General features: G+C 44.1%; 1 protein-coding gene across 8 annotated transcripts in view; it reads right to left on the bottom strand.

The window, feature by feature from the left end:
• CUL9 (cullin 9) overlaps nucleotides 1-27766 on the bottom strand; it is a 321162-nt gene that overhangs the window by 226828 nt on the left and 66568 nt on the right. For all 8 annotated transcript variants that reach the window (XR_013623648.1, XR_010984381.2, XM_068115286.2 and 5 more), the window contains 4 exons: nucleotides 26462-27250; nucleotides 24348-24520; nucleotides 6300-6517; nucleotides 5769-5991 (listed from right to left, as the gene is read on the bottom strand). Coding sequence is in view for 6 of the 8 variants with exons in the window: in XM_068115286.2 (XP_067971387.2) it covers nucleotides 5769-5991; nucleotides 6300-6517; nucleotides 24348-24520; nucleotides 26462-27250 (1403 nt within the window). In the remaining 2 variants the exon portion in view is untranslated. The remainder of the gene's footprint in view (nucleotides 1-5768; nucleotides 5992-6299; nucleotides 6518-24347; nucleotides 24521-26461; nucleotides 27251-27766) is intronic.

The following is a 27766-nucleotide window of genomic DNA, read 5'->3' as shown; positions in this document are numbered from 1 at the left end:
AAATATTTGACCTTCGTTCCTCAAACGCATATGTTCCTCTGTTGAAATGTAGTAATAATCTTCAGCTTCTACTTCTCCTGGTCACATTGCTCTGGTTGTTGTAGATACAACACGACTCATGGGGTGTTTTTTTTTTTTTTAACTTGCAATCTTTTCATTTTTACTATTCAAGAGCTTCGATTTATGAAAGTGTATTTCCTGAAGCAGATTTACCCACAAGATTAATAATAATAGTTGTCATTTATGCATGTAATTATTTATAAAATAAAATAAATATCATTTAGTATCTCATCTTGTTTCACAACAATATATTTATATTTTCCAATCGTGTGTTTCATGTTATCCTCAAATTCCTTTTTACTACATAACATAAAACAATTGTCTCTCCAAAAATTATTTACATCTATTGAATTTAACTTGAATAAAATAAAAGTATTGGCATTGTTTCTTATTGAGCGACGAGAGAGTTGAAAGTATGATTGACTGAGATAAATACAATTACAACAAGAATGTCTCCCTCTTGTGTAGAAGCTATCCATACAACAACAACAACATGCATTTTAAAGGCCATTTTCCCTGCTAGAGCGGGGGGTTAGCCTTGCGGTCCCCATGACAATCTTCTCCATTTTGCCCTATTTTCTGCATCTCTCCTTGTTAACCCCCTTGCCCGCATTTCTTCTCCCACCATCTTTAGCCAAGTCTTTCTCGGTCTTCCCCGTCCTCGACTTCCTTCTACATTCATTTCCTTCACTCTTCTCAACCAGTCACTTTCATCCTTCCTCAACACATGACCAAACCATCTCAACCTGTTCCTCTTCACAGCATCAATCACAGGCTCTATTCCCATCATCTTTCGCAATTCATCATTTGTCTTCCTCTCTCTCAACGATACTCCGCACATCCGTCGAACCATTCGCATTTCCACCCTTTCCAACCTTCGTTGCTGCTCTACGTTCATTACCCATGTCTCGCTCCCATAAATCATAACACTTCTCACACATGCAGCATACACCTTTCCCTTCAGCTTCAACGACACTCCCCTCATCATCAGCACGCCACTCAGTTTTTTTTTTTTTTTTTTTTTTTTTTTTGTATACAAGATCGAGGCTCGTGAAAGAGCTAACATTAATCACACAAAAAGACAAACCGACACACAAAACCGACACACAAAACACAAAAAACAAGGGGAGCGGCAGACAAGATGGGGAGAGAGGGGGAAGGACACAAAAGAGAGGGGGAAGAGGGGGAAGGACACAAACACAACATTTGAGAGCAGGGACATCGGGAGGACTTGGGGGGAGGTCGGAGAGGAATAAAACATATGAACACTGCAAGGACTCTGGGGTGAATTACCGGGGGTAGAAAAGATCAAGGTTTTCGATGGGGGAAGATAAGAGATGGTGGTGAACAGCTGTTTTAAAGACCTGGAGGGAGGAGTGGGATTGAAGGGAGTGGGGGAGTTTGTTCCAGAGGCGGGAGAAAAGGGGAATGAAAGAGTGAAGGTGAGCAGAGAGCCTAGACTTTGGCAGTTTAACCATAAGAGGGTTGCAGGCAGATCTTGTGCGACCTGAAGGAATATTGGGGGGACAGAGCACAGAGAGAGCTGGGGGAGCAAGGCCGGAGAGGAGTCGGTAGAAGACAGAAAGACCACCAACCTGCCTGCGGTGAGTGAGTGAAAGGCCCTGGGTGTTGACTACATCGCAGGAGATTCCAATGATTCTGAAAGCTTTGGCCTCAACAGCGTGAAGCCGAGCAAGGTGTGAGGCAGGAGCACCAGCCCAGAGGGGGGAACAGTATTCAGTTCAGAACAGTTCCCGAAACTTCTTCCATGCACATCTCACTCAAGCAACCGTTGCCGAGTCTGATCCACCTTCTCCATTCAGCATGTCTCCGAGGTAGCAAAATGTTTTCACACCTTCCAGCTTCACGCCGTCTCCAAGATCCAACTCAACATCTCCTCCATCTGCAGCTCCCTCTGTGCACACCTTACACTTGACTGTAGCTGCCACACTGGTTAATGACCCTCTCAGACCACTACATTTTTTATGAACCCACTCAGCGCACATTGTACATTGAATGGAGTTCACTCCGACACCCTTCCTACACACAGCACAGGGCCACTTCCCAGTTCCTTCCACCTCACCACATGCTTTCCCACTTGCCATCACCTTCGTCTTTCCGATATTCACCTTCAGACCTTTTGTCTCCATACATTCCTTCCACGTGTTCATCTTTTCCTTCAGTCCATCCATACTTTCCGCAATCAACACCAGATCATCTGCATACAACAACTCCCACGGTAAACCCTCCTTTACGTTCTGAGCCAGCACCTCCATCACAGCTACAAATAGTAGTGGACTTAGTACCGACCCCTGATGCACTCCCACCTTCACCTCAAACTCACCACTGTTCCCGTCCTTCGTCCTTACAGCTGTGCGCGCTCTTTTGTACATTGCCATCACAACTCTGATCAACCATTCCTCCACTCCTAACTTCCTCAATGCCCATGTCAATACTTTGCATGGTACCCTATCGAATGCTTTCTCCAGATCAACAAACCCAAGAAACAACTTCTTCCTCTTCTCCATGTACTTCTCCTGCAACTGCCTCACAATGAAAAGCGCGTCTGTCGTTCCTCTTCCTGGCATGAATCCAAACTGCATTTCGTCGATCTTCACTTTCTTCCTTATCCTCCTCTCCAACACCCTTTCCAATACCTTCATTCCATGCTCCAATAACTTTATCGCTCGGTACGAGCCACACTCCAGAGGGTCACCTTTCCCCTTGTATAGAGGGACGAGGGTACTCAGTCCCCAATCCACTGGAATGCGGCCTTCTTTCACCACCAGATTACAGATCTCTGTCATTCTCTTCACACCCCAACTTCCTGCTGCCTTCAACATATCTCCCACAACTCCCGTCGGCCCTCCCGCTTTTCTACCCTTCATTGCTTTTATCGCTTCCTCAACTTCCTTCTCAGTTATCTTCTCTGCCGGTCCTAAAACTGGGTTACTCTCTATGTTGCCATCCCATTCATTCTCTGTATTCAACAGCATTTCCATATATCTTTTCCATCTTCCTTTAATTTTCCCATGAACTTCTTCCTCTTCTCGTCAATCCTCTTTCCAACTTCATCATCCCACCACCATCTTTCCGAGTGCCTCGGTGGTCCTTTTGTCCATCCACATACCTCACCAACGGCTCCCAACAGACTAGCTTTCATTGACATCCAACCACTTTCAAGCTCAACCACATCATCCTCGACCCTACTCAGCCTCTCTTTTAATGCCTCCCTTACTGTCACCTCTTTCAACCTCCACACCTTCATTCTCGGTTGGTACTTCACCCGCTGAGCTCTCCTCGCACCTTTCACCCTTACGTTGCAGACAACCAAGTGGTGCTGTGAAACAGCCTCCTCCCCCGGGATCACCTTTGTGTCCCGGAGGTGCCCATATATCTTCGTAGAAGCTATCCATAACCGTTTAGTTTCTCTCATTAACACAAGCATCAAAGATAACGAGGTTCTCTTTTGATTTATCTAAATCTTGGGGTGAAGGTATATCATCCGTATTATCACGGAGAATACAAGTTATGGGTTTTGGTTTTGATTTCTGTGTATCACAAAATAGTTGTACTATATCCTCAATGTTATAATCATTTAGTTTGTTTTGAAGTTTAAATAAACTGATTATATCTTCGTTTTGAAGGCCCACATTAAAACCTTGTGATAGTAGTTGATACTCGGGTTGAAAACTTGACTTTGTGAAAATTATTAAATTATCATAATCTAAAAAGTTGGGGGTAAAGAGCATCTTTAAAAGCAAACCGGTTTTTCCACATCCGCTTGAACCAACTATTACACATCGTAATGAATTTGGGAGATTTTTATGGTTGTTAAATTTTATCTTGTTTTCCCAAACGGGTAAAAAATCATTCATTTATATATTTGGAAAACAATTCATCTAATTTTTTATGAGCCTTTTTTCGAAACTCTATATTTTATCCTGAGTTCAGGTTTAATTTCAAGATAATTCATTATTTTATTTATGTCATATCTTGCGTTGACATTTCCCTGAAAATGACTCGTGAATAGCAAATAACATCAAACCATTAAACATTATCGTAATTTTATCAATCTCTTCCGATGTAAGGAAAGGAGCTTATTCAACATCATAAATACCAACAGCAGTGTGAAAGTCTTCTTTAAATAAATGTTTGACTTCATCAGAAAAATAAATATTCATCTCTCTTATTAATCTTGTAAAGTAATTCATTTTTGGTGTAATTTTGAAACAGTTATGTTCCTTTAAAAAAAAAATTCATCATTAATTAGAAGATAATCACAAAATATACTTTTTTATTGGCTTTTGATATAGGATTTAGGATATAGGATTTAGGATACGATATAGGCTTTTGATATAGGATTTTTTTATAGGCCTCTGTTTAATCCCACCCTATCACAAGCCGGACAATTCTCTAATTTATCGTCGGGCATATCGGGGAATTCAAGAGGTTCAACATCTGGTATATCATATAGATTCATCATATTTATATCGTAAAACTTTACTTGAAATAAATTTCATCTTCACTATAAATCAGTGCTTTCATAATCATCATCATCTATAAAACTACTTTCATAACTTTTGTTTGAACACAAACTCTCAGTATCATAACAGTCTTCTGTTTCAATCGAGATACTATCATCACTATCATAATCCTCAAAATCTTCAACTGAATAATGACTCATTTATTAAGGAAAAAAAAAATCTTGAAGTACTCCAATCAAAGATATTTAAACCAAGAACCAAGTTCAAGCATACTATTCATCAATATACTTGATGGTGATGAGTTCCAGAAGAAAATAAAGTTATTCCCTAAAATAAAAAGATAGTCAAATATTCATTGGCTCTCTATATGAGTTCAAAGAAAATATGAGAGAAAATGGAGTGGCATGAGTGTTTTAGAATCAACAAAGGGCTTGGAGGAAGTGAGATAAATAGGAGGATTTTTTGGGGGTATGGGTGTTTTGGAAATAGTGGTTGTGGTTTATCAAAAAGTGGGTGTGGTTTGTAATAGTTGGTCTATTGAGGATTTAATATTTAATAATAGGTTTATTTGAAAGTGGAAGAAATAGATGAATTTTTTAGGGTTTGATCAATGGAACAATGGAAAAAGTGGGCGTGGCTTGTGAATAAATATTCGTTGGTATGCTCGAGGAAGATGGAGAAATAGGAGGATTTTTTAAGGGTTAAGGGGGTGTTTTATGAATCGTTTTTCCCTTTTTCCCATTCACTTACATTTAAATTTGGGTGTGTTTTACAATCAACAAAGGGTTTGGGGGTCTATTTAGGATTCAACCTTTGTTAATGGTTTCGATGGGAAAGGGAGAAATAGGCGGATGTTTTTTGGGTTTTCGGTGGGTGGCCCATAAGTTCCTACGCATTTTCCCCATTCACTTACATGTAAAATTGGGTGTGTTTTATAACCCCCATTTCCCTACTACTCAGGGGGGGGGGGAGTCTAGGTCGGGGGTGGGGTTGAGAGTCTAAGTTGGGGGGAAGGGGGGAGGCGGGGAGTCGAGGACGGAATCAGAATATGGGGAAGGAGAGTGTGGGGTAGGAGAGTAGGGGGAAGGAGATTGTGGTGTCGGAGTGTATGGGGAAGGAGAGTTGGGTGAAGGAGAGTGGAAAGGGTAACACGGAGGATAAAAATGGGGAGGGGGGGAGGGGGTAAAAGTGGAGGGTAGTATATCACTTAACAGTCCTTGCCTTGCAAGGGCCAATTGTGCAGGCCTCTCAGTTCGCAAGAAGCGCATTGCTTGCACTAAGGAACGGAACACGTCAGGCTCCAACATGGCGGGTGGAAGGACACCACCCTCCTGCTTCACCAGCCGTTCCAATGCCATAGACTGGTCCTTGCCAAATGCACCAAGTTGCAGCCGTGTCAGCAACACCTTCAACTCGAGCTCCTTCAGGTTCTCCCCTTCATCCTCTGTAAATAAAGGTTGATATGCAGAAATAATCAAATGCCACTCAGGGGGGGGGGGGGGGGGGGCGGGGGGGGGTCAGCTGCTGATGCCAGAAGAAAGCAGGAGCGAACACCTTACAAGGCTTCACATCTCACCACCTTCCCCCTCTCCCTCCCTCCAAGCACGTTAGAAACAGATCATGCCAAATACATCATATTATTGAAGAAATATTTCACGTAATGGTGTTTTCCTTTTATTGATTTTTCCTTTTTCATTTTGAAGTTTTTATTTTTCATTTTAAGGCTGAAAGCATTGGATTATTGGGACAGACCTTGCAAATTGATGCTGTCCGCAAGGCCGAGGTGAGAGAGGTGCAGCAAAGCCGTTGTGGCAAGAGTGCAAGCATGTTGCATGCTTGGGATTGTGTCTCGGACACAGATGAACAGTATCTGCAGTGTCCCACAGTGAAGCAAGCGCTCTGCCATCGGGCAATTGTCCTTTATGAGCATCAGCAAAATCAAAAGGCCGTTTTCCACTGCACCTACACAACTGGTACACCGGTTGAATGCAAGATGTTGTCAACAAAGTCTGAATGATGATGCTCCAGTAAAGTGGGATGTGCAATGTGTACAAGTCTACATCCCAAATTATTCCAAAATCAAACAAATGGTGGTGAAATAGCAAATTATATCTCAGCAGAGGAAATAAAACTTGCAGCTTGCACAACCATATTATCAACACTGATGCAGGTGATCTCTCATTGACACATTTCCCCTGGCATATCTTCATTTTGTGCATTTTCCTTTCCATGCATTCTCTCCTTCTAAAGTATGGAGTTATTCTTGGGAAAAATGCCAGGGGCATAGAAAAGGCCCCTTTATATGGTATGTGCCATGTGGCCAACTACAGACTCAGCATTTAATATGGAATTTTTTTTTTGTGGGGGTGAACTTACTTTTCAAGATGACTTAGAACCAAAAGTTCATTGGAATTATGTTGAAATTATTCTAGATTTTGTCAATGTGACCTTTAAAAGAAACAAAAACCACACTTGACATTTCGAAGCAAATAAATTTATCCTTGAAAGTGATGTAAACTGATATCGAACTCAATTCACGGACAGCACTGTGTTAAACTTCTGTGCGTTTTCCAGAAGTATCTCTTTATTTTGCACATTAGCCAAAAATTTTTTTTAACAAAAACAAAAGTTAAATTACGACTGGGATTACGGACAGTAAAATTACAGTTCAGTACTTCGTGTAACCCCCACGAGCATTCAGGAGAGCACGTACACGTTGAGGCATGCTGTTCACGAGATTTGCCAAGGTTTGGACAGGAATCGCCTGCCATGCAGTTACAATAGCCTGCTGCAATTCACGCACAGAGGCAGGCTGCTGGTCCAAGTTGTCGATTTGATGCGTTAATTCTGCCCACAAGTTCTCTATCGGATTCATATCCGGGGACATGGCAGGCCACTCCATATGCTCTACACCACGGTCAGCAAGAAAGTGTTGGATCATGTGAGCACGATGAGGCCGTGCATTGTCATCTTGGAAGACAAAGATTCCTTGAAAGGCTGCACAAACAAATGGAAGCAATGTTTCTTCCAGAATGGCCCTGTGCTTGAACTGGTTCAGGTTTCCATTCAGAACAACCAGGTCAGTTTTGCCCCCTGCATGAAAAGCAGCCCAAACGGTCACCCCACCACCTCCAGCTTGGACTATTGGCACTATACAATCTTCGTTGTAGGCTTCATGCACTTGTCTGCGCACTCGGACGCGGCCATATTGACGATAGACCAGAAATCTAGACTTGTCACTGAAGATCACGTGATTCCAGTGTCCTGGCTGCCATTGACGGTGCTCTCTGGCCCACTGCAATCGGCGCTGGTGGTGTTGTCTGGTCAGACGTGGCTTTCTCAGGGGACGTCTGGCACGATAGCCTGCTTGAACCAGTCGTTGGTTGACTACCCTTCTGGATACAGGCACATTTGTCAGTTGCTGCCACTCAGCCCTAAGCCGATTAGCTGACTTGGTTCGGCCATTGTGCACTAACCGGTGCACACTTCGGCCACTTAGTTCGGCCACTAACCGAACTAAAGTTCGGTCACTAACGGCCACTAACTAAAGTTCGGCCACTAACCGGTGCAGCTGGCGATCATCCCTCCTTGTGGTTCTGCGGGGACGTCCTGGCCTCGGTATTGGAGTAGGGACACCCCTCTGAGCATTTCGTTTCAGGATCTTTGACACCTGACCTTGAGTGATGCCATACTGCCGAGCAATAGCACGCTGTTTCTTGCCGGAATTTCGCAAAGCCACCACTAAATGACAAACAGCATTGTCGAGTTGACGGACCATCTCCAGGGGAAGCGGCAATAACTTTTATAAACGTGCAGCAGTTGTTTTCCACGAATACAGAACGCAACAACCCTTATATACCCGATTGTGAAACCAATCGTCAAATGTACCTGTCCGTACATTTTGTTACGCCACCTGTGATATAATCCTGTTATTGACTTCTTGCTGCAACAGACAATCAGTGACATGGTTCTTTTAACAAAGAAATCAGCAAAGCGTAAAAGAAACTCACCAGATTGATATACCGAGTTCAGAAAGTAAACCCAAGTCAAGAAAAAAAATATATTCCATATTAAATGCCAAGTCTGTATAACAAAGAAGGGACATTCCATAGCTTGTAGAAACTGCCAAAGACTAGGAAGTAAGGGACATTCAAAAAATCTCCTGGGCATGCTGGTCTACCCTTGTGTTCTTAGGAGGAATCAAGTAATGCTCCAGAAAAGTTCATATAAAGGGGCACCCTACATCTGGCAAATAAAATACATTTACTTCTTCATGCAGGTGTATGAATCATAGATGGCAACATAGAGAGTGACCCCGTTTTAGGACCGGCAGAGAAGACGACTGAGAAGGAAGTTGAGGAAGCGATAAAAACAATGAAGAGTAGAAAAGCGGGAGGGCCGACGGGAGTTGTGGGAGATATGTTGAAAGCAGCAGGAAGGTGGGGTGTGAAGAGAATGACAGAGATCTGTAATCTGGTGGTGAAAGAAGGCCGCATTCCAGTGGATTGGGAACTGAGTACTGAGAACTGAGTTCCTCTATACAAAGGGGAAAGGTGACCCTCTGGAGTGTGGCTCGTACCGAGCGATAAAGTGATTGGAGCATGGAATGAAGGTATTTGAAAGGGTGTTGGAGAGAAGGATAAGGCAGAAGGTGAAGATCGACAAAATGCAGTTTGGATTTCTGCCCGGAAGAGGAACGACAGACGCGCTCTTTATTGTGAGGCAGTTGCAGAAGTACATGGAGAAGAGGAAGAAGTTGTTTCTTGGGTTTGTTGATCTGGAGAAAGCATTCGATAGGGTTCCACGCGAAGTATTGACATGGGCATTGAGGAAGTTAGGAGTGGAGGAATGGTTGATCAGAGTCGTGATGGCAATGTACAAAAGAGCGCGTACAGCTGTAAGGACGAAGGACGGGAACAGTGGTGAGTTTGAGGTGAAGGTGGGAGTGCATCAGGGGTCGGTACTAAGTCCACGACTATTTGGAGCTGTGATGGAGGTGCTGGCTCAGAACGTAAAGGAGGGTTTACCGTGGGAGTTGTTGTATGCAGATGATCTGGTGTTGATTGCGGAAAGTATGGATGGACTGAAGGAAAAGATGAACAAGTGGAAGGAATGTCTGGAGACAAAAGGTCTGAAGGTGAATATAGGAAAGATGAAGGTGATGGCAAGTGGTAAGCATGTGGTGAGGTGGAAAGAACTGGGAAGTGGCCATGTGCTGTGTGCAGGAAGGGTGTCGGAGTGAACTCCATTCAATGTACAATGTGCGCTGAGTGGGTTCATCAAAAATATAGTGGTCTGAGAGGGTCATTAACCAGTGTGGCAGCTACATTCAAGTATAAGGCGTGCATTGAGGGAGCTACAGATGGAGGAAATGTTGAGTTGGATCTTGGAGACGGAAGCTGGAAGGTGTGAAAACATTTTGCTACCTCGGAGACATGCTGAATGGAGAAGGTGGATCAGACTCGGCAACGGTTGCTGGAGTGAGATGTGCATGGAAGAGGTTTCGGGAACTGAGTGGCGTGCTGACGAGGAGGGGAGTGTCGTTGAAGCTGAAGGGAAAGGTGTATGCTGCATGTGTGAGAAGTGTTATGATTTATGGGAGCGAGACATGGGTAATGAACGTAGAGCAGCAACGAAGGCTGGAAAGGGTGGAAATGCGAAGGGTAAGGTGGATGTGCGGAGTATCGTTGAGAGAGAGGAAGACAAATGATGAATTGCGAAAGATGATCGGAATAGAGCCTGTGATTGATGCTGTGAAGAGGAACAGTTTGAGATGGTTTGGTCATGTGTTGAGGAAGGATGAAAGTGACTGGTTGAGAAGAGTGATGGAAATGAATGTAGAAGGAAGTAGAGGACGGGGAAGACTGAGAAAGACTTGGCTAAAGATGGTGGAAGAAGAAATGCGGGCAAGGGGGTTATAACAAACAGAGATGCAGAAAATAGGGCTAAATGGAGAAGATTGTCATGGGGACCGCAAGGCTAACCCCCGCTCTAGCAGGGAAAATGGCCTTAAAATGCATGTTGTTTGTTGTTGTATGCAGGTGTATGAATCAAACAAGCGTTACGCCTAGGTCTCCCGTCGTTGAAGTGATGTGAGTTGACAAAGTGGAAGACGCAAGGCGGCCATCTTGGATTTTGATGTGGCGACCCAATTTTCAATAGCGTTCTTCCTTATGCCTAGATACACCCACACACCAGATTAGAAGTTGGTACCGGTACTTCGCTTATTTTTCAAGATATTCCGCTCACAAGGTTCAGACATACATGGCGGTGGCCATCTTGGATTTTGACGTGGCGACCCAATTTTCAATAGCGTTCTTCCTTATGCGTAGATACACCCGCACACCAGATTAGAAGTTAGTAGTTCGTTTATTAGCCCCCCACCGGTGTACACCGGAGGGGACTATAGGTTTGCACACCGTCTGTCAGTCCGTCAGTCCGTCAGTCAGTCAGTCCGTCAGTCCGTCAGTCAGTCAGTCAGTCAGTCCGTCAGTCCGTCAGTCAGTCCGTCAGTCCATCAGTCAGTCCGTCAGTCAGTCAGTCAGTCCGTCCGTCCGTCCGTCAGTCAGTCCGTCAGTCAGTCCGTCAGTCAGTCAGTCAGTCCGTCAGTCAGTCCGTCAGTCCGTCAGTCCGTCAGTCAGTCAGTCAGTCCGTCAGTCAGTCCGTCAGTCCGTCAGTCAGTCCGTCAGTCCGTCAGTCCGTCAGTCAGTCAGTCCGTCAGTCAGTCCGTCAGTCCGTCAGTCAGTCCGTCCGTCCGTCCGTCAGTCAGTCCGTCCGTCCGTCCGTCAGTCCGTCAGTCAGTCCGTCAGTCCGTCAGTCAGTCCGTCAGTCCGTCAGTCCGTCAGTCAGTCCGTCAGTCAGTCCGTCAGTCAGTCCGTCAGTCCGTCAGTCCGTCAGTCCGTCAGTCCATCAGTCCGTCAGTCCATCAGTCTGTCAGTCCATCAGTCTGTCAGTCCATCAGTCTGTCAGTCCATCAGTCTGTCAGTCCGTCAGTTCGTCACGCAAAGAACAGTTTTCCGGACTTTTTTTCTAAACGCTTAATGCTAATGATTTCAAACTTGGCACATGGTTTCCTCATGATAAGTTACAGGTCAAGTTCGAACTTCACGACGTTTCGATCATTTCTAACAAAGTTATGGCACTTTGAACTTTGGTAATTCTGATAATTCTGATGATCCTCAACTCAGTGCCATTTTAAGTTTTAATTTCCTTTAAAAAACAATTTCTCTGCAATAATAGGACCGATTGAGATCAAATTTTCACCATATCATGGACTCGGTCTTTCGAATATTTTAATGGTAATTATGACGTGACAGGTCACGTGGTTCGGTCGCCATATTGTTTTTCGTGAAAACACGAAAACCCCTTTTTCTCTGCAACGGCTGAAAAGATCAAGGCCAAACTTTGCAGGCAGAATCGCATACCCATGACTAACAAAAAAAGTCAGCGAGCATGACGTCATGCGTCACATGGTTTCAGAGTTATGACGTTTTTAAGCATGAACCTTTAAAACCGAGCTCCTCCCTCATTTTTGATCCAATCGAGGGGAAACTTCACAGATCTGGTCAGCACTAAAATGTCCTTTTGGAATTTGCGATAGGACACGTGGTTTGGCAGATATCGTTAATTAAACGAAAATATTTTTTTTAATGGATATCTCTTGTTTATTCTTGAGTTCTCCTGAAGCCGCACTGCGCGTCCTCAGCCTCGTCTCGTGAACGTCGACAGCGCGCGCTTTCGGGAGGGGCGGAGCCAAGCCGAGCAACATATATATACACATTGATCATTGATCGTGAACCGAAAAATATAATAAATTACTGATGGTTTCAGAGTTATGACGTTTTTAAGCATGAACCTTTAAAACCGAGCCCCTCCCTCATTTTTGATCCAATCGAGGGGAAACTTCACAAATCTGTTCAGCATGTCAGTCTACTAGAATGTCCTTTTGGAATTTGCGATAGGGCACGTGGTTTGGCAGATATCGTTAATTAAACGAAAATATTTTAAAAATGGATATCTCTTGAATCGCGAGTACCTCAGACCGTGAGTTGGTAATAATTATTTATATAATTCACACAGTGCAATACGTGCAGGCCGCTCCACGGAGCGACCTTGCGGGCTTATCAATGAGGCAAGGCGTGACACACATGTGTCTCAGCATACCTCACATCAAGTTTGAAAACCAGCATCAACCGTGCATAAATTTGCATATTCGATCATTTTTGACAACGTTATGGCACTTTGAACTTTGGTAGGGGACATGTATTGCGGCGCAATACTCAGAATGCTTGTTTTTCAAGATATTTCGCTCACAAGGTTCAGACATATATATGGTGGTGGCCAACTTGGAATTTGACATGGCGACCCAATTTTCCATAGCGTTCTTCCTTATGCCTAGATACACCCACACACCAGATTAGAAGTTGGTACTTCGCTTATTTTTGAAGATATTCCGCTCACAAAGTTCAGACATACTGTTACGGATTCGGCCCTAATTATTGTTGGTATTATTCTTATTGTTGGTTCTCAGTAAGGGTTATTGTGGTTAAAAGGTTTAAAAGCGCTCCTGGTAAAATGTGGCCGGAAATCGGATGGTGACCCGGAAGGCAAAAGGGAGCGAGGAAGAAGAGCGCGTAAGGGGGAGAAAACACGAGGCATTTGGGAACAGCTCCGCACCCAGCTGGGTCGAGCGTCCATGTAGAGGGAACTTTGAGTCCTGGAAAGGAATCTCGTGCGATCGTTGATACCGCTGGTGTCGTGGAGAAGCCTGTGAAGCCAGGTACAGGTGGGAGATTCCGGAGAATCTTCGCCTAGCGGCTGCGACCCAAGGAAGAAGATACCACCATTTCGGGGACCTCGCACGTCGTTCGCGGACCCTTGATTAGTCGTGTCTGCTGGTCCAGCACTCCGGTGGTTTGCCGAGGATGTGGGTGCGCGACAGCGGCCTTTGAAGAATACGGTGCGGTTCGCGACTGCCCGGTGTGGATGCAGGTTTGGATAGCGTCTTTGGGGATTCCTCTTTCCACCGCCAATTGGGGTTGGCTGGGACAACATGACGGTCCCCGCCTTACCTACATCTCCATTCCCGCCTCCTCGCCATTGCCTCTACACCGGGAGCACCGTTGTGTGCTAGAGACCTTGAAAAGGGCTCTGCTTCAGTCCCTGGCGGGTGCCGTGAGTCTGAGCTGGGGTACGATCTTAAGATTGGATTGCAGGGGTGATTGCCCCCTTGTTGTAGGGTGCTTTTTGGTATGCTTTTAATATAATATTTGTTCATAACCCTTGGTGTGGTTTCATTATTGATTTGATTGTTTCATTTGATGGTTTCATTGAGAGTTTCCTTGTTGATTAATTTCAACAAAGGATAACATATTTTTCTGCCGGGGACGCTCTCGGGGTTCGGAGGTTTACCGAGACCAGGGGATAGGGGAGGACCCCGTAACACATACATGGCTGTGGCCATCCTGGATTTTGACGTGGCGACCCAATTTCCAATAGCATTCTTCCTTATGCGTAGATACACCCACACACCAGATTAGAAGTTAGTAGTTCGTGATATGTTTTGTCAGCAAAGTGAGACCCCGACCTCGGTCTCATCTCTAAAGATTATGAAGTCGGCCATCTTGGATCTGATCTTGAAACAAAATGATTTGCATATGTACACCATTTTAGCGGTTGCCGAAGACGATAAGAAGAGGCCATTTCGTTGGGTACAAAAGGTAGTTCATTGTACAGAAATCTCCAGTAACTGCTCGCGAACGAAAGTCGTTAACGGCTTATATAAAACAAGCACCCTCTTCGGAGGGCGTGGCTCCAACAGCCGCGCATGCGTCATGACGACACAACCAAACGCCCGTGTGCGTGGGTTATACCAAACCCATCGTAATGGTAACCGTCACATGCGGATAAGTGAATAAGGTAACCGCGACATGTGCATCAGGTAACCACTACATGCGCCCCCCCAGAAGGCACGCCACGGGCGTGTACGTAGTTCGCGGGTGGAACAGAGCCGGGGGTAGCAGTTGTAGTTGCAGCAGTAGGAAATGCAGGAGCGGCGAGCAGCAGTGCGTGCGAAGACAACGAGGCTCCAGTGCGCGCGAAGGTAAAGCAGCCGTGCGTGCGCAAGAGATGAGCAGCATCAGCCTCGGGATCCGCCGGAGCAGTAGTAGGAGTGGCGAGCAGCAGTACTCGGCCTATGTGCACAGAGGCGACGAAGTAGCAGTACTCGGCCTGTGTGCGCGAAGGCGACGGGCAGCAGTACTCGGCCTGTGTGCGCGGAGGCGACGAGCAGCGGTGCCCAGCCTGTGTGCGCGAAGGCGACGAAGTAGCCGTGCCCAGCCTGTGAGCGCGGAGGCGACGAAGTAGCAGTACTCGGCCTGTGTGCGCGAAGGCGACGAAGTAGCCGTGCCCGGCCTGTGAGCGCGGAGGCGACGAAGTAGCAGTACTCGGCCTGTGTGCGCGAAGGCGACGAAGTAGCCGTGCCGCCAACGCCCCGTAACGGCGTCCTTCGGAGGGTCCCGGAGCTGGTTCGCCCCTCCAGTGTGGAAGAAATTGCGGTCGCAATCCTGCCGTGTTCATTCGGCCCCCGAATACGTTCGGGGGCAACGGGGTCACCAGTTTAGCGGTTGCCGAAGACGATAAGAAGAGGCCATTTCGTTGGGTACAAAAGGTAGTTTATTGTACAGAAATCTCCAGCAACTGCTCGCGAACGGAAGTCGTAACGGCTTATATAAAACAAGCACCCTCTTCGGAGGGCGTGGCTCCAGCAGCCGTGCGTGCGTCACGACGACACAACCAAACGCCCGTGTGTGTGGGTTATACCAAACCCATCGTAATGGTAACCGTCACATGCGGATAAGTGAATAAGGTAACCGCGACATGTGCATCAGGTAACCACTACACCATCATGGATTATCTTTGTACCAAGTATGAACAAAATCGGTCAATACATCTTCGAGACGTGCTTGCTGATGCACACACGCATGTGCACACGGACGGACAGACAAGACCAAATCCATAAGCCCCTAATAATCCAATCCATAAGCTAACAATATGAACCCCCCAACCCAGCCACTCCCATAGATATATTTCAAATTAGTTTATGCGATTATAATAACGGTAGACTCGGATCAGAGAAGCATCGGTGGAGAAAGTGTATCAGACTCGGCAACGGTTGCTCGAGTGAGATGTGCATGGAAGAAGTTTCGGGAACTGAGTGGCGTGCCGACAAGGAGGGGAGCGTCGTTGAAGCTGAAGGGAAAGGTGTATGCTGCATGCGTGAGAAGTGTTATGATTTATGGGAGCGAGACATGGGTAATGAACGAAGAGCAGCAACGAAGGCTGGAAAGGCTGGAAATGCAAATGGTTCGGTGGATGTGTGGAGTATCGTTGAGAGAGAGGAAGACAAATGATGAATTGCGAAAGATCATGGGAATAGAGCCTGCGATTGATGCTGTGAAGAGGAACAGGTTGAGATGGTTTGGTCATGTGTTGAGAAAGGATGAAAGTGGCTGGTTGAGAAGAGTGATGGAAATGAATGTCGAAGAAAGTCGAGGACGGGGAAGGCCGGGAAAGACTTGGCTGAAGGTGGTGGAAGAATAAATGCAGGCAAGGGGGTCACCAAGGGGAGATGCAAAAAATAGGGCAAAATGGAGAAGATTGTCATGGGGCCTGCAAGGCTGACCCCCGCTCTAGCAGGAAAAATGGCCTTAAAATGACTGTTGTTGTTTTTGATTATAATAACGGTAACATCCAAATATCACCTGACACCACCAGCCGTAAACACAAACTCACGCAAAAAGCTGATCCAGGAGTGTTCCATTACCAATCAGCTTGCTATCGCTTGCTAAGCCAACTGTCACTTATCAACAATGTCGTTTAAATGTTTGAGTGTTTAAGCCACTTGGCGAGCGCTCTACAAGCTGCTTAGTAATGGAACACATCTGAGTACATGTGCTAGACCGAGTTTGGTTTGCATGCCCTTATTGCCGCCTCTGAATAGGCCGCGAGGCCGCGAGCTTGCAAAAGGCACGCATCCCAGCGTTAGCCGCATGCAAGAATGATCTAAGATTCTAAAGCATGCATGCGTCGCTGGCACGCAATTGCACAATGTCAAAATGTACAGCAATATCGTGCCGGAGATCAGTGTACAGTGCGCAACTTCTGATTGGCTGACAAATTTTAGGAGACTGGAATGACCCATTTGATCATGTGGTGCTGCTCTAATGATCACATGGTGCTGATAATCCATCTGAGAAGACGTGCACTTCAGTTTTCTATCATGTGGTTTATATATTTAAAAAAAGACCAAAAGTCTAACAGCGGCGTAGTCGTTGTAAAATATTATAAACCACAAACACACATGATTAGCTTTTTAAACAGTCGCTAATGCTGCTTATAACATTAAACAAAGAAATTTGGAGGAATCCAGGTATCCGTGAAGTAAGTTTTACTTACAGAACTGAGGGAAGATCGACTGTAATCGAGATCATACCCCACAAGGGTTGGGTACGTACCGTTTTGTTGGAAGAGACGTAACGCCGATGTTTTCGATACTTGATGGTCATTTTAACAATCGGTTTGTTTGTTTTCACACTGAATGAAAAACGTGAAGGTAGAGCATGGCGATTGTGATATATGACAGGTTCGACAATATGTTTGTCATAAACGGCATATAAATCAAAATGGCGGTGCGTGGAGTGTCAGCTGCAGCACCGCAGTAATGACATCAGACGTAATCACATCACCCTGTCATGTGACCAGATCCTCAGCTCCGATTGGTATACGTTTGAGGGGACATACATACATACATTCATACATACATACATACAGACAGACAAACACTGTTCTAGACGGCTTTGCCCTATGGGCTACGGCGTAAAAATAGGGACAATACCCCTGGGTGCTCACCTGGTCGAATAAGGCAGTACACTACACCGACTAGAGGTATTTTAAACCTTATCACAGTATTTTAAACCAATTCCAATGGTTGCTAGAAGACAAGACAGCATGTAAAATTATACTAATGTAATCATAAGACTTTAAACATACAGACAAAAAAATACCTATTTTGGGGGGCAACCACCCCCCTCTTCCACAGGCATCCTTCGACCCAAATTTTTCTAATGCCGTGACCAACCATTGGTACATCATGGGTGATGAACGTTGTGGTCAAGTTTCATCTAAATAGAATTTGTAGTTTCAGAGGAAAAAGCAAATTCCTATTTTGGGAGGTCAAACCTGGATCCACTTTGACCCCCGGTACACCCCCTTAAACCCCCAGCTATTTCATGCAGTGAACGAACTTTAGTCACAACATAACAAGTGTCATTTTGGCTAAGTTTGGTCACAATCCCATCAGCAGTTTTGGAGAAGAAGTTGCGCGTGTTTATGGACTGACGGACGGACGACGCTCCATCGCATAAACTCCCCTGAACTACGTTTCAGGTGAGCTCAAAATGTATCGGATCCAAAAAGTGAACAAGCAGAAAAAAGGAAGCTGATCGAAAAGGAATATGAACTTGGGAAAAGGACTGGGAAGTATCGACCGGAATAGGAGAGCGAGCTTACGTGGCTTAATTACAAGGAATATTGTGATGTGATGTTCTGCAAGGTGTGTAGGGAGGAAGACGTGAGAGGAACGGAGGCGGGAAGTTTTTGAAACCGACTTCATCAAATACAAATACTCAAATTTTACAGTGACACGTGTTTTAGTTCTATTCTCGAGATTTAATGACGACAATTATCTTGGCAATGGCTGAACATTGTGTAGAGCGAAAAAAAACGTTTGGGAAAATGCAATAAATGAATTAATATACAGACTTGGCATTTAATATGGATTTTTTTTTTCTTGACTTGGGTTTACTTTCTTAACTCAGTATATCAATCTGGTGAGTTTATTTTACGCTTCGGTGATTTCTTTGTTAAAAGAACCATGTCACTTATTGTCTGTCGCAGCAAGAAGTCAAAAACAGGATTATATCACAGGTGGCGTGACAAAATGTACAGACAGGTACATTTGACGATTGGCTTCACAATCGGGTATATAAGGGTTGTTGCGTTCTGTATTGAGTACGAGTGGAAAACAACTGCTGCACGTATACAAAAGTTATTCCCGCTTCCTCTGGAGATGGTCCATCAACTCGACAATGCTGTTTGTCATGGAGTGGTGGCTTTACGAAATTCCGGCATGAAACAGTGTGCTATTGCTCGGCAGTATGGCATCACTCAAGGTCAGGTGTCAAAGATCCCGAAACGAAATGCTCGGAGGGGTGTTCCTCCTCCAATATCGAGGCCAGGATGTCCCCGCAGAACCACAAGGAGGGATGATCGCCAGCTGCACCGGTTAGTCCGCAATGGCCGTACCAAGTCAGCTAATCGGCTTAGGGCTGAGTGGCAGCAACGGACAAATGTGCCTGTATCCAGAAGGCTAGTCAACCAACGACTGGTTCAAGCAGGCTATCGTGCCAGGCGTCCCCTGAGAAAGCTACGCCTGACAAGACAACACTGCCAGCGCCGATTGCAGTGGGCCAGAGAGCAGTGTCAATGGCAGCCAGGACACTGGAATCAAGTGATCTTCAGTGACGAGTCTTGATTTCTGGTCTATCGTAAAGATGGCCACGTCCGAGTGCGCAGACAAGTGCATGAAGCCTACAACGAAGATTGTATAGTGCCAAGAGTCCAAGCTGGAGGTGGTGGGGTGACCGTTTGGGCTGCTTTTCATGCAGGGGGCAAAACTGACCTGGTTGTTCTGAATGGAAACCTGAACCAGTTCAAGTACAGGGCCATTCTGGAAGAAACATTGCTTCCATTTGCTCGTGTAGCCTTTCGACGAAACTTTGTCTTCCAAGATGACAATGCATGGCCTCATCGTGCTCGCATGATCCAACACTTTCTTGCTGACCGTGGTGTAGAGCATATGGAGTGGCCTGCCATGTCCCCGGATATGAATCCGATAGAGAACTTGTGGGCAGAATTAACGCGTCAAATCGACCACTTGGACCAGCAGCCGACCTCTGTGCGTGAATTGCAGCAGGCTATTGTCAATGCGTGGCAAGCGATTCCTGTCCAAACCTTGGCAAATTTCGTGAACAGCATGCCTCAACATGTACGTGCTCTCCTGAATGCTCGTGGGGGTTACACGACGTACTGAACCATAATTGTACTGTCCGTAATCCCAGTTGTAATTTAACTTTTGTTTTTGTTAAAAAAAATTTGGCTAATGTGCAAAATAAAGAAATACTTCTGGAAAACGTACAGAAGTTTAACACAGTACTGTCCGTGAATTTAGTTCAATATCAGTTTACATCACTTTCAAGGATCAATTTATTTGCTTCGAAATGTCAAATGTGGTTTTGTTTTTTTTAAAGGTCACATTAACAAAATCTAGAATAATTTCAACATAATTCCAATGAACTTTTGGTTCTGAGTCAACTTGAAAAGTAAGTTCACCCCCACAAAAAAAATATTCCATATTAAATGCCAAGTCTGTATGACGTGAATAAATATTTCTTCAACACACATTAAAATTGTCCTTGTATTATTTTGCTGGAAGTTAGTAGGTATATGATTGAACAGCTGAAGGGCGTATTCTGTGATTACGAGTTGTGAGGTTGCTCGTATGAAAAGCTCTGAAATTTGATCTGTAGGTGTCCTAAGAAATAATAATTTCAACGTGGACACTGATTTTTATGAAGTTTGATTCACCAGGAAATAATATACGGTATACGGACCACCACAAAATATACGGACCACCAAAAATATTCTTTTGGTGGCCCAGTGGAGCACAAAAAAATAAATAAAAAGATTTAAGCATGACCCCTGGTCATGCAAATAAACATTTCTCGAACAAAGTTGCAGTACAACAATAATCATGCCGGGTCTCCCTGACCCATCTTATGCCACTTGGGTTAAAATTTTATGTTCTGAACGTCACACAGTTGGCCTGTAGGTCACATTTCTAAATATGATTATGTAACTACTGTCGAAGTAATTGGTTCACGAGTTATCAAGTGACCACTATATTCGTCATGTGTGTGCGTCTGTCTGTGTGTGTGTGTGTGTGTGTGTGTCTGTCTGTCTGTCTGTCCGCAGCATAACTACCCGATGATATCATCCGATCTTGATGAAACTTGGGTGGGAGGTTGATATCATGATCTAGTTGTGTCTTGCGTAGAGTGGCGTATTGCGCCCATTGTGGGCGGAGCCACACCCGAAAAAGATGTCTTTTTATGGGGTAATCGATTTCAAGCTACATCTTCTCCGAGGGGTTTGGTGGAATCTGACAGGGGTTTCGATATTTGGTTAGGCCAATGTCATGTGTCTAGCTCCACGGAGCTCGATTTTTCATTTTCGCCCCAAGGTCACAAAATTTAGAAAAGTCGATTTTTGATGGTTTTATTACATTGTTCGCTTCCTGATTGGGTGAAATGTCGTACATATTATATTATCACATACATCATGAAATACAAGTTTTCCAACAAATTTCAGAATCCTCAACCTTTGACCTTTGAAGGTCACAAAGGTCAAAGTTTCAAAGTTGTCGGAATCGAACCCAATTTTCGGTATTGTGTAGCTAACTAACCTCATAACTGATTATACATTATTTTCTATCTTATTTCAAGGTCAGTAACCTTCGTTTTGACATTTCAAGGTCACAAAGGTCAAATTTTCAAAGTTGTCAGAATCGAACCGAATTTTCGGTATTGTGTAGCTAACGAACCTCATAACTGATTATACATTATTTTCTATCTCATTTCAAGGTCAGTAACCTTCGTTTTGACATTTCAAGGTCACAAAGGTCAAATTTTCAAAGTTGTCGGAATCTAACCGAATTTTCGGTATTGTGGAGCCAACTAGTCTCATATAACAGATAATACATTCCTATTTATATTTTTTCAATGTCGGTTTTGACCTTTGTCATTGAATACCGCTCGCTCAAGAACCATCGTCGTCTCCTGACTTGTTTCATTTTACTTCCATTTGAATTTGGCCTTGCAGCCTTTTAGAACAGAATGTTGGTCTATGTTCTCTCAAGTGTGTTGTTGTTGTTATTGTTGTCTGCAAAGCCAACTTGCATTTTATCACTTTCCCCATTGTGAATTGAACACAGGAATGCTCGTCTCTCCCTCCCCTTTTAGAGTAATGGCCTCCACAACTAATAAGGGTGAGCCTTAGGGAATTGGTGTGATGCTATGGGCATGTGACTAAACCCTCTGGGGAAGCTCCCAGCGGAGATGTCTTGTCTTTTTTTGCGTTAACCCCTGTGTATATAAACAGGATGCGCTGATGATTAAATTTTGAGAAAGGAACCGGCCAGATTCGTGCCATCCTATTTTCCTGCATGTGTAACGGCTCCGTAATAAAACGGCTCATATTCTCAAGGTGTTTGTCCCAAGTTCTTCTCGGACAAGCGGACATCGAGCCACGATACTACCATGGAAATAAAAATTCCTTTTTTATGCTTTTTTTGTTTGACACAACAATAAATTCGAATTTCATGTAATATTAAAAAACCCTCAACCATTTCCTCGATGGATTGAAAGAAAACATATGTGAAAATTTGACATACGGGACACCACATATTGGACATGGCCTAATTAGCACAATTAATTATTTTTCAAACTCAAAATACAACAACACAACAACATGCATTTTAAGGCCATTTTCCCTGCTAGAGCGGGGGTTAGCCTTGCGGTCCCCATGACAATCTTCTCCATCTTGCCCTATTTTCTGCATCTCTCCTTGTTAACCCCCTTGCCCGCATTTCTTCTTCCACCATCTTTGGCCAAGTCTTTCTCGGTCTTCCCCATTCTCTACTTCCTTCTACATTCATTTCCATCACTCTTCTCAACCAGTCACTTTCATCCTTCCTCAACACATGACTAAACCATCTCAACCTGTTCCTCTTCACAGCATCAATCACAGGCTCTATTCCCATCATTTTTCGCAATTCATCATTTGTCTTCCTCTCTCTCAACTATACTCCACACATCCATCGAACCATTCGCATTTCCACCCTTTCCAACCTTCGTTGCTGCTCTACGTTCATTACCCATGTCTCGCTCCCATAAATCATAACACTTCTCACACATGCAGCATACACCTTTCCCTTCAGCTTAAATGACACTCCCCTCCTCATCAGCACGCCACTCAGTTCCCGAAACTTCTTCCATGCACATCTCACTCGAGCAACCGTTGCCGAGTCTGATCCACCTTCTCCATTCAGCATGTCTCCGAGGTAGCAAAATGTTTTCACACCTTCCAGCTTCACGCCGTCTCCAAGATCCAACTCAACATTTCCTCCATTTGCAGCTCCCTCTGTGCACACCTTACATTTGAATGTAGCTGCCACACTGGTCAATGACCCTCTCAGACCACTACATTTTTGATGAACCCACTCAGTGCACATTGTACATTGAATGTAGTTCACTCCGACACCCTTCCTACACACAGCACAGGGCCACTTCCCAGTTCTTTCCACCTCACCACATGCTTTACCACTTGCCATCACCTTCGTCTTTCCGATATTCACCTTCAGACCTTTTGTCTCCATACATTCCTTCCACTTGTTCATCTTTTCCTTCAGTCCATCCATACTTTCCGCAATCAACACCAGATCATCTGCATACAACAACTCCCACGTTGCAGGCAGCAGATTCAAACTCAAAATGTTTGTTCAAAATATTTCATTGCTTGGTGTTGTATGTCCTCACATAACAAATTTCAAATAAATGATTTCAATAAATCACAGATCAAGAAAGACAATGTCCCATACTTTGCTCATTAATTATTTATATAAAATATTACCTTCGACATTCATTCATTTCACATTTTATGTACTTTATTATTTAAGGATAAACAACTTCCGTAGAAATCTTCCATAGAATGTTATCTTCAAACTGACATATTTTGCTATATTTCAATCAAGATAAATTTTTGCTTCAGAGGGGACGTCATCTTGGATGTGCCCAAAACATAACACAATACAAATTCATCAAAACAGTTAGTCATTTCCATGCACGTTTTATTCAAAAATAATAATTAAAAACAGAGTGTGAGGGCAGTTTCAAGTTTGAAAGCTTCAAGTCCCTCCATTTTTTCACTCTACCCGCTGTTGGTGTTCGACCCGACTTTGCCATCCGTTTCTACTGATTTTTACTTGCGAAAATCAAAGATTTTTCAAGCAGATTGGTTGGTCTTGTGCGTTATTCTGTCTGTCTGTCTGTCTGTCTGTCTGTCTGTATGTCAGTAGCCTACAGGTCACAATTTTCAACTGATCTTCACCTTACTTCACCAAATGGTAAAGTTAGTCGGTTATAAGCAAGAAGCCTATTGTTTTTGGGCTCAAAAGGTCAATAGGTTAACATAGACCAAAGGTCACCAACTTTGTCAAATTTATAAACTCCTTAGTTTTCATCCGATTGACTTGAAATTTGAAGAGGATTTGCAGATCTGGTCACTGAATTCAACCACCAAGTATTTTTGAGGTCAACATAAGCCAAAAGGTCAACATAGGCCAAATTTCTAAAATCCTCTATTTTCTTCTGATTGACTTGAAATTTCAAGAGGATTTGCATTCTAGGTCACTAAATTCAAGCACCAATTATTTTTGAGGTCAACATAGGCCAACAACTTATTTGAGGGATTTCAAAAGTATCGTGCTATGCACGACATATTTCTTGTTTTTTCGTTGTTACATCCGGGTCCCTTGTGGGTTCTAGCTCCTCCATGAGCCACGACTCTGTATTATAACCAACCAAACAAAAAAGGCATAGGTTGGGTGTGCCTGTACTCACTCACCCGGGTGTATCCAGCATTCGCTGCATGGTCTGTGGAATGACGGCCAGAAGCCCATCTGGTGTATCAGAGCTCAGTGCCAAGAACGTTCTATGCACCAAGTCCTTGTACAACCAAAAGCTGCTCGACTTTGGAGGCACATCAAACTCGTCTGCATGTGTCATCACCTTCAGAACCTGCCACATGCATGACAAAATGCACGATCAATTATACATCAAGGGAGGGAGGCATCACCAATGGAGGGAGATGGATTTCCTCAAGCCAACCAGGTTTGCATACAAGAAATATTATGTTGCACCTGACATACACAACACAACCACAACACAAAAAAACAACAACACACCCACAACACACAACACACCCACCCACAAGACAACCACAGCACCCACAACACAACACCCACAGCACAACACAACACCCATGACACAACAACAGCCACAACACCCAACACAACCAACACATCCACCCACAAGACAACACAACATCCACAACACAACAACACACCCACCCATAAGATAGCAACATAACAACAACCACATCACAACAACACACCCACATCACCCAACACACCCAGCCATATGATAAGGACAACACAACAACCACACCACACCACAACACACCCACAACACCCAACACACCCACCCACAAGACAACAACAGCACAACAAAAAACCACAACACAACAACAACCAAAACACAACAATACCCAGAACACTGGAAAAGCACTCGGTAGGTAGAGATCACACCTCCGCCAGACTGAACAGTTTACGTTTTGTATCCCACCGTTAGGTCAGATCTGGATTCGGACCTGAAACAAAATCTAATTGGCTTGTTCTTGACACTTACCCCACGCATCCACCAACTTTTGTCACTAGTCATCCACAACGTTTTGAAATATCATGCTATATGTTTATCGTTTTTGGCCCTATCTCAGAATGGTGAAGAATCACTTTAAAAAATTAAATGTCTCGTATCCGGATCCGTATTCAGATCTTCACGAAAATCAAGTCGATTCGTCCTTATCACATACACAACCTGTCCACCAAGTTCCGTCCGAATCTGTCCATAACTTTTTGAGATATCGTGCTTTTTCAGTTTTAGCCCAATCACTCAATGGTGAAGAATCACTTAAAAAAAATTCATGGATCCGGATCCGGATCCGGATTCAAATCTTTACCAAAATCTAATCAATTCTTCCTTGTCACACACACAACCTGTCCACCAAGTTTCGTCCGAATCCATCCACAACTTTTTGAGATATCTCGTTCACAAACAGACAGGAACAAACAAGATGTCATGCAGAGCAAGATACTTGCAAAATCCACACTGCCCCCCCCCCCCCCCCCTCAAAAAAAGGTTGCCATTGCTCCATCAAATTGTGCATTTCATAAAGGTTAAAATTGACAATCTTGATCAAAGCTCGGGTTAATAGGATGTAAAGTGATGATTTTTCAGATGAAAATTGATGATTTTAGGAGTTTGACCTTGAGTTGACCTTTGACCATTTAACCTCAAAATAGTTTGTTTCCCAATTCAGTGAGGCATTATGCAAATGCTATTAAATTTTCAAGTCAATCGGATGAAAATTGATGCAATTTCAGAAGAAAATTGATGATTTTGGAAGTTTGACCCTGAGTTGACCTTTGACCTCAAAATAGTTGGTTTCCCAATTTAGTGACTCAATATGCAAATGCTGTTGAATGATCAAGTCAATCAGATGAAAAATGCCAATTTTAGAAATTTAACCTCCAGATGACCTTCGACCTTAATATCAACAGGCTTCTCAGTCGTGACTACCTCGGCAACTTGGTAGAGTTTCATGATGATCGGTTTCGAATTGTGACTGGTAGGCGATAGAGACAGACAGACAAAAGGGACAGGATAACAAAGTCGACCGACCAATATGCTTGAAAAATCTTCGATTTTGCAAGTAACAAACAGACAAACAATGGTGAAACATTACCTCCATCCATCTTTGGTGGCGGAGGTAATAAAGTTCATTGCATAGTGCGTACCACACAGAAAAATCAATGAATTCACAAGATGTAAGATGAAGGAATGAACAAAACAAAATGAATGATCCACAAAAAAGCGAAGTGCAGGGAAGAAAAGTCAAACCTTCAGGCCCTGGTGCTGTATGGAGGGAAAGTGAGTATTTTTCTGCAAACATTGTAGCAATGCACTGATTCCGGCCTCCATGATGAACGCCTCCCGATAGTCAAATTCCTCAAAAGTGGACTCGATGAGGAGCAGGCAGGCGTACAAGACCTCCTTGTCCCTGCCAAACGTATTCATTTCTTCAACAAGCGAGCGCATGTAGGACTCTCGAAGATCAATGCTGTCATCGGGTACTGGACCGTCCTGCAACATGCTTCTCATAATATTGAGGCCTCCTACTTGCAGAGCCTTGCAGTCTGGCTGTTGCCTCATGGCTTCCCAAATATCCTTTGACTTTTCCAAGAACGTCTTATGCCCAGCTTTCACAATGGCGTTTAACTGCCTCTGCTTTTCCTCCTGACCTTCCACAGAGCCTGGTTCTTCGTTCATGCTGGGAACACCATTTACTTCCCGAAGTGAACAAGACGTGACAACCTCCTTCCTTTGCTCCTTTCCCAGTGGCAAGTGGGAAGCGAGCAAAGCATCCAAATGTTCATCGGTCTTTGGCCTCTTGGAGCAAGACTGCTGAAACGCCACTTGAATCGAGGTCAAGCTTTCCTTAGGTCGACACACGAAGCACAGCGTGGCGTCCACGTCACGAATTTTTGATTCATTTTTTTTGAAGACCCGTGAACCGATGATGTCTCTGCGGATTGTCGGGTGGATGTCGAGCAAGAAAACGAGCAATCGAACGATAAGGTCGGCAGATGGGTGGAGAACGTCCAAGGCACAGTCATCTAGGGAATCAACCTGAAGAACAAAAAAGAAGTAAAAGTCAGCATCAGCAAAAACAAAACATGTAAAAAATAATAAAATAAATAAACTAGAGAGTTTAAAGAACACCTTACCCCACGCAGTGTTCAACTATATAATTTGACCAAAATTAAATAATGATTGTAACGGTCATATAAAAGAAAAATCTGGAAGTTCAGAGCTGTTGATGCAGTCTTATACACCACCTTGTATAACATGCACTGCAAAACTGGAGGTTCTTGGAAGTGATAAAAGAGTGATGTGTGTTCTACAGTGTTCAAGTGTATAAATAAATTAATTCCGGTAGTTTTCCACCAGTGTCAATTACATCACCCTATCTCATACGTCACATGAGTTCTTCGTGCATGTTGTTTGTGTCCTTTATAACAGTCGCTAAAACAATAGGTTTCCTGTTTGGAATGATGTTTTATTTTGCTTGACCGCCAGGCAGGCAGATAGATTTAAAAAAATAGGATTGCGGGTCCTGAAGCTCACCTGGAACAGGAGCTACAG

The sequence above is a fragment of the Myxine glutinosa genome, chromosome 5 (assembly GCF_964187855.1).
Source record: "Myxine glutinosa chromosome 5, kmMyxGlut1.1, whole genome shotgun sequence".
Taxonomy (NCBI): domain Eukaryota; kingdom Metazoa; phylum Chordata; class Myxini; order Myxiniformes; family Myxinidae; genus Myxine; species Myxine glutinosa.
The sequence above is the reverse complement of the archived record's forward strand: the minus strand, read 5'-3'. Positions and strand labels throughout refer to the sequence as shown.